Source organism: Otolemur garnettii, unplaced genomic scaffold (assembly GCF_000181295.1).
Source record: "Otolemur garnettii isolate 467f Iridium unplaced genomic scaffold, OtoGar3 scaffold00020, whole genome shotgun sequence".
Classification (NCBI taxonomy): domain Eukaryota; kingdom Metazoa; phylum Chordata; class Mammalia; order Primates; family Galagidae; genus Otolemur; species Otolemur garnettii.
In genome coordinates this window covers 868,177-880,106 of record NW_003852415.1, presented here as the reverse complement: position 1 = coordinate 880,106, position 11,930 = coordinate 868,177, and the positions used below count along the sequence as shown (strand labels likewise).

The following is an 11,930-nucleotide window of genomic DNA, read 5'->3' as shown; positions in this document are numbered from 1 at the left end:
CCGGAGCCTTGACCTTGGACTTCCCAGCCTCCAGAACTATAAGAAATAAATTTGTTTTATGTATAAATGACTCAGTCTATGGTATTTTGCTATAGCAACACAAAGTGGACTGAGATACCACTGTATTTCCGGTTCCCTCTATCATTGACACCTGACACTAGTGTGGTGAGCCAGCCTGCTACACCTCTGCACTTGAGGGGAGGCTGAGAAGAAAAGGCACTGCAGCTCTGCTGGGAGCCAGAGAGACACTCCGAGGCCCCAGGGAGCTATGGGATGCAGGAGACATAGGAGGCTGGAGAGGCCAGCAAGGAGCTGGTCCCCATGATCCTGATCCTTCAGATCACACCCCTGTGTCCTCTAGTGGCTACTCTCTCCAGGCCACAGTACCAGGCCTCAAGAGCTCCCCCACCACTGACAGCCCACCCTACTCACCCACCCCCAGCCCACCTCCCCATCATCCATCCTTGCCAGGCCTACTCAGCAGCTCTGAGCAGCCCTCATAAATCAGTCCCTCCTGCCCTTTTATCACTCTCTTGTTCTTCACGGTGCATGCGGCTGTCTATTGGCAGCCTGTTGCCGGGCAGAGCCTGGAATAATCTCTCCCTTCTGGGGGCAGGTTTCAGGGAGAAAGACTCTCCTGAGTGCAGCCAGCCCCTGAACAGGATTTCTCTTTGTTCTGCTTCAGCTGGGCCTGGCTGCCCAGGTCTGCCTCCCACCCAGCCTCTTCTATCATTAACTCCCCCTGGGCCTGTCTGCATTTCCCTCTGCAGGGAGCTGCTTGCCTCTTCCCAGAATAAATCCCCTGGAGTGGCCATCTAGGGGGATTTCTGGAATCTCCCTCTGAATGTCCCAGTTGTCCCTAGCTCTACCTGAGGGTGGGGCAGCTGCCAAGGCTGTCCCCTGGGCTTGAGGAGCCTGCTTAGGCAGAGCCACCTCTCTCTGCTTGCTCACTTCTCCCTCACAATGCTATGAGACTAATAGCATGGATATTATAATTCTGTTTTAGAACACACCAGAGAGGCTCGGCGCCTGTGGCTCAAGTGGCTAAGGTGCCAGCCATATACACCTAAGGTGGCGGGTTCGAATCCAGCCCAGGCCTGCCAAACAACAATGATGGTTGCAACCAAAAAATAGCCAGGTGTCGTGGCAGGCGCCTGTGGTCCCAGCTACTTGGGAGGCTGAGGCAGGATACTCGCTTGAGCCCAGGAGTTGGTGGTTGCTGTGAGCTGTGATGCCACGGCACTCTACCCAGGGGGACAGCTTGAGGCTCTGTCTCAAAAAAAAAAAAAAAAAGCGCACCAGAGAGAGGCTCAGGGTTAAAAACCTTGGCCCAAGTCCCACAGATGGACACATAGATGGTCAAATCACCCTAGAACATGTTTTCATGGTCTCTTATATCATGCCCACATCCAAGGACTTAGAACATTTGAAATTTTATATTTTGTTTGTGTGGTTATTTCAATTCTCCAGACGGTAAGTTCCAAGAAGAACAGGGAACTTGGGACTGCTTTGTCCACCACTAGATGCCCAGTGTCCTGCCCCATTGCCTCAGACACACCAGATGCTCAATACATGTCTTTAATTTATTAAGTAGACAAGATAGAGGCAGAACATCCAGTTATTCACTCATTCACTCAGCAATAGATTGAATATCAGGCCCATTGATGAACCCTGTGGATAAGAGATAAACAAGATGTAGTCCCCACCCTTAAAGAAATCAGTCTTGGGCTCGGCGCCCATAGCACAGTGGTTATAGTGCCAGCCACATACACGGAGGCTGGTGGGTTCAAACCCGGCCCAGGCCAGCTAAACAACTGCAACAAAAAATAGCCAGGTGTTGTGGTGTGTGCCTGTAGTCCCAGCTACTTGGGAGGCTGAGGCAAGAGAATCACTTAAGCCCAGGAGTTGGAGGTTGCTGTGAGCTGTGACATCACAGCACTCTACTGAGGGTGACATAATAAGACTGTCTCCAAAAAAAAAAAAAATCAGTATTGGGAGGAAAACAGACTTGTAAGGAAAAATTACAACATGATGCAGAAAATGCCATAATCCAGAAATGTCCCAAGTGCTGTAAGGGAACAGAGGTTATAAACTCTTCCCAGTGGGTCAGAAGGCTTTCGAGAGGAGGGGACTTGAAGGATGAGCAGTAATTTCTTCCTAGGTGAGGGAAGAGCATCCTAGACCAAGGATGAGCCCTACGGGGGAGAAGCCCCACATGACAGGACCTGAGGCCAGGCTCTGAGCTCTTCCCCTTCCCTACATGGGAGCCAGAGATTCCCTATTGTGCCTCTCAGCTCTGGGTCTGGGAGGATCACATCTAGGTCCAATCCAGAGAGCGAGGACTGCCGCCTTCCTGTCATTCTCCTTTGCTGATGGAATGCCAGAAGCCTTGTCCACAAGGGAATTCACATCTGAGCCAATTTGAAATGATCTTATGAGATTCCTTGAGGCAAAAGCTCAAATATAACCTATCTCGTCTGCTCGCTCCACTCTCTCATCTTGTAATTCCATCCCACGTGCTGTCAAGTTGGTGGGTCACGGCTGTCTGCAAACAATTTCATGGGGTCTTTCTTGAGTGGTTTCTCTTGTTTACTCCTCTTCTCTTTGACAGGGATTTAGCATAATGTGTCTGACTTTCTGTCCCAGATCCTGCCACCTTTTCCACTTATTATTGTGGTTTGGGTTGAGGGTAAGCTATACAAGTGCACAGGTGTACACGACAGGAAGAGAGTCAGTGCCCTTGGGACCAAGGTGGGCTGTGGGATTCGCCAGAGGTACCAAGGGCTGATTATAAGTCAGTACCAGCGAGAAAGGAAAATGTAATCTACTGTGTGGGGAGGAGAAAGGATTATAGATAGTAATGTAGGGGCTCCACCACTGGGATGTGTAAGTTGTGTCTGATATGTCACAGTGACAAATGTCATCCAAGGGTGGTATCAGCTCAGTGGAGACATGCAGGTCACTGTGCCTTTACATTTGTGAAAATTTTAAAAGAGGAACCCAGTAATTTTCACCTACAAAGCAATGTGTGGGTTTACTTTTTATGCCACCTATTCACACATACACAAACCATCCCACCCGCACAGGCGGGACCCCTGGATTCCTCCCCTGCTGTTTTTATATCCATTTTATTCTTACTTGTATCTTTACAGAAAATGGCACAGAAATCACAGGTTTAGAAGACCTAGAAGTTATTACAGTTCCATATTTCAAACACCTCAATATCAAGTTTCTTTCTTCTTACTCTATGTACATTATTTACATACCAGGGCTACAGTCTAACACTTCAAACCAACAGGGAACAAAGACAAGAAGAACTAGGCAGGGAGGGAGTTTCGTGAATGGAAATGAAGAAGAAATCAACTTTTGACACAGACTTAAAATTATAACTCACTGTCTCAGGCCTTTCTCTGAAGAGGCATTCCCTGCAAAGGTGAGTAGGAAGGAAATGACATGGGGCTGAAGGGATCTCGTGCCTGGCCTGGGAATCTGGGTCCGGCTGGCTCAACAAGGCTACTTGGCCCCATTACTCACCCTAGCGAATGGTAAAGGCTAGGGTGGAAAGGGCAGCTGAAGAATCGACAGGTCCACCCATCAACATACAGGAAGAAGCTCCCTGGCCCTTATTCCATTGGGTTATGGTGGACATGCTTCCCAGCTCACCCCTGGCATGAAGGTGTGTGCCTGTAGCTTAGTTTGGGCTTAGCCGTAGCCTCCCCCCTTGCCTTCCTGCATTTCCCACACTCTTCTTATGGCCAGCCCTTGAGGATGCGCATAGCCCCAGGCCCCCTCCAGGCTTCCCTTCTCTGGATCAAGTTGAAGACTGTGGCTTCCCAGGTGTCATTTAACAGCTGGACTGGGTTGCTCCAAGGAAGGCACATGCAAACTAATAGTTCACGGGGGACCCTGGGAGAAGGGGGCCTTCACAGCAAGTCAAGGTCACAGGTAGCAATATCAGGATAGTCAGGATGCTTCAGAACACAGGGCCCTGGGCAGAGGGTTTGGAGTCCCCTACAGAGCAGTGAGCCAAAGATTTGTGAGAGGTGCCCTCTCGCTGCAGGGCACAGGACTTGCACCCACTACATCACCACATGCCACATTGTCACCTATGCTGAGAGGAATCCATGGGGCAGACTGAGTGTGGACAGGGAGGGTTCCTGAGGGTGAGCACAGCAGACTGAGGGTGGCCGAGGGCTCCAGGTTGACACTTCCCAAGTTTAGTCTGAAATCTGGACCGCATTGATGAAGGGGACTGAGGTTGCAGAAATTGTGATGAGCTTATAGGGCAATATTATCACAGCAGAAGCCCAGGCCCAGGCCCAGGCCCACAGAAAGGACAGGCTTGAGGGGGGAAGAAGATTTGTTGAGGACGGGAGTGCCCAGGCTGCTGAAGCTAGAGTGCATGTGCTAAACTCATGTCAGGGCCATGGCGGGCAATGAGCTATGCCAGTGCAGGGCGGGCTGTAGGCAAGGGTGGGGCAGACTCCACAGAGGGTGTAGAGCCAGGAAAGGAGGCTCTTTAGAGCAAGAAGACAGAGAAAAGGGTGGCTGTGAACAGAGAGAGGTGCCAGGGGATTGACTGAAAGGGGCTTGAGGGACTGGTCTGGGGCACCAAGAAAGCGTCTGAGGCAGGGATGCTGGGATGAGGAGAAGGTGGTTGGGGATGTCTCAGCACTGTCTGAGCCACAGCCAGAACTGAGCTGTGCCTGCAGACACAGGGTAAAGAATGGCCAGTGGGGGCAGGGAGGAGGGCAGAGGGCAGAGGCTGGGCAGAGCCTTGGAGACCACCTCCCAACACCACAGGTCCCAAGGACAGCAAAGTCTTGGGACTCCAGCAACCGCATGCCCCTTGACCTAAGCCATGTCCTCAAGCTGTGGTGGACTCAGCCTCTCCGCTGGCCTGTCTTCATCCATGGCCTCCTCCTCTGGCTTCTCGACATCCCGGGCCAAGTTGTCTGGCCCTGACACAGTCCCCAGCACTTTGGTGCTGTGCTCCTGAGCTTTGGCTCGGAGCACTGCGATGCTGTTCTCCCTCAGTTCCTCCTGGGAGATGGCCGCCTGGGTGTCGGGGCCCCGCTCCTCCTGTTCCATCTTGTCGAGTTTGGGCAGGGCCTGGCGTTCCACCTCGGGCTTCCTCCCCGACTCAGCTGCTGCCTCCAGCGACTTTTTGTGCATCCCTAAAAAGAATTGTTGGTATTCGGGTTTAGAAAAGCGCCTGGGAAAGCCATCTTGAACTGAAAACGGCAAAGATAGAGAGAGGCCAGAATTAAGGACAAGCAGAAAGCCTTACTTCCCACGACCACCACAGTCACACGCATCCCAGGGCCAGGCCAGGGGTCAGGGGACAGGGAGGGTGGCTGGGGGTAGGCCTGCAGACCTGTGTCTGGGAACCAAGCCTGATGAGGACTTCTCCTTATCAAACCCCTGAGCACCCAGCCCCTTCCAGGACACACCCAATGTCCCAATGGCCCAGTTCCTCCTTTCTGGGATTCCAGATCTTAGAACCCAAGGTAAGTGGGTGCTGTTACCAGACATGGCCCAGATGGCAGATGGGGAAGATAGGAGGTGGAGAGACTGGGGGAAAGAAGCCATTTGGGCAAAGCCAAAATGGTGGCCAAAGAGATCTAGGGTCCCCTTCAACCCACAGAGGTGGGCCATTCACCATAAGCCCACCTCTGGCCAAGAGGAGGGAGGAATATAGACTGGGGGCCCCAGCCACACCCTCTTCACAGGACAAAAGGACCCACAGTTAGAGACCTATCCAGGATAAGAGTGCTTGGCACCCAGTAGGTAGATACAAGGGATAGACACCAGGCCCCAAGCCCACCTGCCCAGAGGTCCCAAAGTTAGACTGGGAGGCCTACCAAGGTTCTGTCCCCTCCTCCAGAGAGCCCGCTCTCCTCACTGCAGGGGCAGGGCCCCAAGGAGGGTGCGGGCTCTTACCCAGTAGCCACGGAGCACAGGAGTCCATGATGCCATCCTTGGCAGACTTGAGGATGGACTCAGGCAGGGGGATGGAGTGCCGCACCATGGCACCGTATAGCCCGTACTCTGCCATGACACTGCTCCGGCCCCAGCACTTCTCCCGCTTCCTCCACTTGGCTCTGCGGTTCTGGAACCAGACCTGCAAGTGTATTGGACAAATGAGGGTTGTGCTCTGAGGGGCACTGGAGCCAAGGCCTTCACCCCTGTCTCCGTCTGGAGTGACACAATCTCTAGCAGGATGCCCTTACCTACTTGCCACCCCGGTGGTGTCCTAGACTTCCTACAAGCTCAGAGGCTGTTCAGAAGGACATCAGTCCTGTGATGGGAAAAGGGTCTTTTTTTTTTTTTTTTTTTTTTAAATCAAAGTAGTTCTAGGTAGATGGGATAGAGCCAGCTTCTGGACAAGGTCTTACAGATGGGCAGGACCCCCATGTGGTTTTCAGTTTGCAGCTGAGAGGCCTGACCTGACCTTAGCAGCTTTCCTGCAAGTGCTCACACCTCCAGGGTATGAGTAGATTCTCTTTTCTGGTTTGCAGAAGGACAAGTTCTCTGCCACAACCGTGGAGGAAGGCTGCAGGTGAGTCTGCAGGCTCAGGAAGCAAAGGGCATTTCATCCAGGTATCAGAAGTAGGGAGAGGACCCCTAGGGGGTCCTGGTCAGCCCCCCTCCTCTGGCCTGTCCTGGCTAAGACATGCCTGCTGCATTTGACCCCCCAGTTCCTTGCTTTCCTCAATTCTGGGCCTAACTCTGAATTCTATCAGGGAAGCTGGGCAGTTACCCCTGGGTCAGCGGAGGAAGACAATTCTCTGTAGGGCTGAGGAGCAAATGGGACTGTGAACCTAGGAGAGTGTGGTGGGAAGGATTGGGGAATGTTTCTCTGCCCCAGAGCTGACTGACTGGGGTCTGAGCGAGAGTGGAGTCCTCTCCGTGTGTCTGCAGTGCTCCAGCTATTCTTGAAGGAGATGCCGGAATCCCTGCTTTGTTTGAGGAGGAAGCCAGAAGCTTTGCCTTCGGGAGGTGAGAGGCCCGCGAGAAACTGGCCTGTCTGTCCCTTCTTAGTCTTCACAGCCCTTGGGACCCTGACTCTAGGGGCGGCATGTCGCCCGAGGCACCCCAGGGAAGCGTGAGCTGAGAGGGTGAGGGGAGGAAAAGGGGGGCTCGAGAAGCCCATTCATTTCCTCTGCGATTTCCATTCCCTGGCCCGCAGTCCCACCCTTCCCACTGGGCCCCCTCCCCCGCGGCCGGGGTATCAGCTTTTGATGAAAAATTGCTCCAGCTCTATTCAGGAGGCGGCAAAAGAAGAGTCACCCCCAGGGGCAGCCCTAGGCTGATTGAAAAATAAGTTAATTTCAGTTTGAATCGATGGGCCTCAGGCACTGAAATATCACGGGAAATTAAAGCGGCTGCTCTCCCGGGAGCCGCGGCATTGACCCTCACTAATTAATGCCGGGGAGGAAGCGCTCGCCTCGCCGCGAGCCGCTCCCGCTCCCCGGGGGACCCCAAACACTTCTCATTTAACTAATTAGACGGGGAAAATTGGGTGTTAATTTGTTTAGGATTTTTCCCCCTCTTCCCCCAGTGGCTCCCTCCCGGTCCCCGCCCCGCGCAAGGGCGCGGAAATGAATGCGGGGCTCGCCGGCAGATGGCTGCCCGGGTCACTCTGCAATCTTCTCCGACTTGATTGCTTGATTAGGTCGTTAGCACATTAAAAAAAAAAATTGCTTGCCGTCTGGCGCTGGCGTGATGAGTGGGACGCACGGCAGCGCCTGGGTAATTTATCTTTTTATACGGCAAAGAATTTGATTTCAATCTGCAGATATATGGGGCGCCTTTGACACCTGTTTAACATCGCGCCGCTGACAGCTTAACCCTTTGCTGCCTCGGGAGCCCAGGCTGGGGCCGGCAGGGCCTGGGGGTCCGAGCGCTCCTGTGTTTCCCGTTGCCGCCGCCAGGTGGCGGAGTGAGCGCCCGGCGGCCCGCGGCAGCCCGGAGTCTGCAGCAGAACACGACAGGCCACACCCGCCAGGGGGCGCTCCGGCCCGCCCTCCTTGCAGTGCCAGGCTCCCCCAAAAAAAAAAAAACGGCCTCACCGCCGCGACGACACCCTGCTTGGTGGCGGAAAGACTGACCACGCACAACTTTGAGTTGATTCAAACACGTGTAACCCTGCTTTGGCATTTCTTCATTTGTGAATAACTAGGTGCCTCTAAAAATGGGAGCGACACAGCCTCAGATGGTCTGGGCCTCTCCTACCCCGGATGGCGCCGCCTCCGCAAGGACAGCACCTTTGCCACCACCGGGTTTGGCACCTGTAGCTCCTACTCAAAACGAGGGCGGCACAGGTGCAGGGCCTCCGTTTGTACGGACCTGACCGCCCTGGTGACCCCTGCCAGGGAAGGCGGCTGCTCTTCTTGCACTAAGAAATGGAGAGGGGTGGGCAATGCGACTCCGTGATAACTCAGGCTGCGTTCTGGTCTGGCTCCACACCACGTGCAGACCCCTCTCCAGGGGTGCCTAACCAACTGTGTCCCTACTCAGGGCCTGTGCTTTGTTGGAGGCCTCAGAGTCCAGTCCCATCTCCCTCTCCTTAGCACTTGGTCGCCCTCTGCTAGGACTCATTTTCTTCAAGCTGCTTTCTCTCACAAAGGAAAGATCTAAGGAATAATCCACATGAAAGTATACGTGACTTCTGGTTTTATCCGTCCCTCAGAGAGGACAGCAAAGAATGAAACTCCTGGTGATGGAATTCCAGACACCAAGTCTGACCACAGAGGGTTGGGAAGGCTTTCTTTATGAACATCTGCTTCCTGGTCAGGAGATAATATGTCCTGCTGGAGGATATTGCATTATAAAACAAGGCCACAACCCCTTAACTGGAACCAGTGGAGCCAGTTCCGAGAATGTTTTAGAAAACATATGTGATTCATACACCACATGTTACATACGCCCTGCAGTGGCAGCATCTCATAATCAAACCCATCACTTTTGATTTCTGCAGCAAAATGCAGAATATGTGAATATTCACACTAACAGCGATAAATAAGTTGCATGGGGTCAAGTCCAAGTTTTGCTGTCAAATAAGTTTTGATGCCAAACTTAGAAAAAAAAATTTTCCGTTTTCATTGAGGTTTGAATTTAGGGATTCTGGAGAAGGCACTGTGGAGTATATAGAGACAGAGGTGCCCCCTCCACCGCAGAGCAGATACCTGGTAAGTGGCATTATCCTGGTTTTCCCAGGAGTTCCATGAGCATTCATTCTTGAGATGGAGCAGGCTCTCAGATAGAAACAGCTTCTTTAGGAAACTAACGTAAGGGAGCAGACTTGGGATTCAGATCATCACTGGGGCCTCTAAACAGAACTGTTTTTCTGGGTCTCCTAATTTGGGTAAATGAGTAACTGGTCTGTAGATCAGACTTTGCCCACAGATACTCTCCCAGGGGAGCTGGTGCCAGCTGGTCGCTCAAACCAGAAGTCATCCAGACCTCAGTTATGGGCTCCTGGAATGCCTGGCTCTCTGTGAAGACCAGATGCTACTCCAATTTATGGAGGAAGCCTGGATGGCCAAACCAATTTCTTTTTAGGACAGTTGGCAGGGAAGCTATGGCAGTACTGCCTTGGAGGGAAGTGGACAAGGGATTCGAATTAACCCTAACCACTCTTTGTATTTGCCTTCCTCTTCCCTTCCTGGAAGCAACCAGCAAGAATATAGAATTTAAAAATTTATAAGAAGCATTGAGGTCAGCTAGTCCTGAACTGGAATTCTCAGCTCTGAAAAAATTGCTGTGACCTTGGGAAAGTTACTTGACTTCTCAGTCTCTTCAAACAAAAAGTAAGAATACCTACTTTCCAGAGTTGTTTGGAGTGTTAAATAAGTGAGTGCCTAAATCGGTGTTTGAAATACAGAAGGTGCTCAATACATGCTAGCTATTAGTACTTCAGTGGAGGCACCAAAAGGCAGTGGGAGCCTGCCCAGAATGGCATGACCTGTGCTCTGGCCTCCTCCATATGTCTTCTAGCAAGGCTGGACTGGCAAATAATAATGATAATGAAAATAATAACCCCAGGGGGAGGAGGAAAAGACAGAACCAGCCTTCAGACTATGACTTTATTTTTTTTTTTTTGAGACAGAGTCTCACTATGTCATCTTTGGTAGACTGCCATGGTGTCACAACTCACAGCAACCTCAAACTCTTGGGCTTAAGCTATTCTCTTGCCTCAGCCTCCCAAGTAGCTGGGACTATGGGTGCCCACCACAATGCTTGGCTATTTTTTTGTTGTAGTTGTCCTTGTTGTTTGGCAGGCCCAGGCCGGGTTCAAACCCGCTGTGTATGTGACCAGCACCCTAATGGCTGAGCTACAGGCGCCAAGCCTAGGCTGTGACATTTTAATGTCCCTCTAGTTTCCCCTCTAGGCATCTGGAAAGCCAAGCATTTGCCCCTGAAACTCTCCCTAAATTTCCACTATGTTCCAAGCCCCCGAGGCTCCAATGGAGGAGGACACCCCCGTAGCACCCACACCTCCATAAGAAGCCAGGAGGCCTAGGTTGGAGATGTCTGCTCTGCCTCTAGCTGCCTTTGTGGCCATGGGGACATTTCTTAGCCTTTCTGAACTTCCCATTCCTCACCTGCCCAGCAATGCCACCTCCACTTCCTTATAGTTTGTTGTGAAAATTAGGCAGTGTGTGGGATATACCTGGCACATAGTAAGAGCTAAATAAAACAAGACAAGGCCTTGCTTTCTGGAAATTGCTCTAGAATGCTTTTCACATAAAACTATGTCCTTCTATGTCTCATCTCTGAGTTTCTACTTGGGCTCTTATTCTGAAGAACCCATAATATTCCTTAAGCCTCTCTCTCACTTGCTTTCTCAACTATCCACTTTCTAGAAGAGATGGCTCCTCTTACATGGGAGTCTGGTCTCAAACTCTTTGGGAAATATTACATCAAGTAGTTACATCTCATCCCAACCAGGACGAGACCCCTACCTTGCCTTACACTTCAGTGCTCCAAGTGCCTAAGGGACCCAAAGTGACATCAAGGGTCACCATGTTTGGAGTCCCGGACAAAGGTGAGCTGGGAGGATCTTTCAGCTTGGGAATGAGCCTGGGTTTCTTGATACATTTCCCCTCTTTATCACTCTGAAAGCCCAGGTAGGAAAGATGCCTCTGACTGTCAACAGCTGATCTGGCACGTGCCTTCACAGCTGGCAGAGAGGGTGGCCGTGCCTCCAGGGGTGGACTGGATCCAGGGAACCCTTGCAAATGGATGCTCCTCTGCCATGGAGAGCACAGCTAGTAAGCCAGGCAACACTGTCAGTTCTTTCTCTGTGTAACCAGCACAAGCAGCTGTGGCCATGTCCCACGCCTCCTCCTATGTCTGCATTGTCACCTAGTCCCTGTCCTGCAGCTCCCATCTGAGCATCCTCACGAGACAACATGCCCAGGGCTCCTTCTCTCAAGTGGCTCCCAGCAGACCCTCTGCACTCTTTCCAGGACCACCCCCTCTGTCATGTTCACCCAACCTCTTTCTTCTCCTCTACCTGGAAGCTGATGAATGTGGGCTCATTGCTGGAGTGATTTAATGGCTTCACCCTCCACACCCACTCAGCACTTCTGACATCATAAGCAGTGCACTCGGTCCAGCCCAGTTTGAGGCTTGGAGTTGGGCCTTGCTGCAGTCTTTGATGCCCACTAGAGGGCAGCTCTGCCCACGTTTCCGGCAGCATCCTTGCCCCGCACACAGACAAGTCATTGTGTTCCTCATCCTACCCCTGCCACCCCAAACTCCACCTTCTTCCACTCACATTAACCCATGTAGGACACAGGAACATCTATCCTGAGCCTCCAACACAATGTTTTTACACTGACTTCACACAGAATGTCCTGGGGAGATTTTAAAACAGTTAGGTGCCAACCTGCAGGTATTTACTTTTTTTTTTTTTTTTT

At 51.9% G+C, this 11,930-nt stretch overlaps 1 protein-coding gene across 1 annotated transcript in view; it reads right to left on the bottom strand.

Annotated features, from left to right (window-relative positions):
• Window positions 1-4,416: 4,416 nt before the first annotated feature.
• VSX2 (visual system homeobox 2) overlaps window positions 4,417-11,930 on the bottom strand; it is an 18,929-nt gene continuing 11,415 nt past the window's right edge. The window contains exons 4-5 of the mRNA XM_003786906.2: window positions 5,944-6,124; window positions 4,417-5,177 (exon numbers count right to left, since the gene is read on the bottom strand). Coding sequence (XP_003786954.1) covers window positions 4,855-5,177; window positions 5,944-6,124 — 504 coding nt within the window. The 3' untranslated portion in view covers window positions 4,417-4,854. The remainder of the gene's footprint in view (window positions 5,178-5,943; window positions 6,125-11,930) is intronic.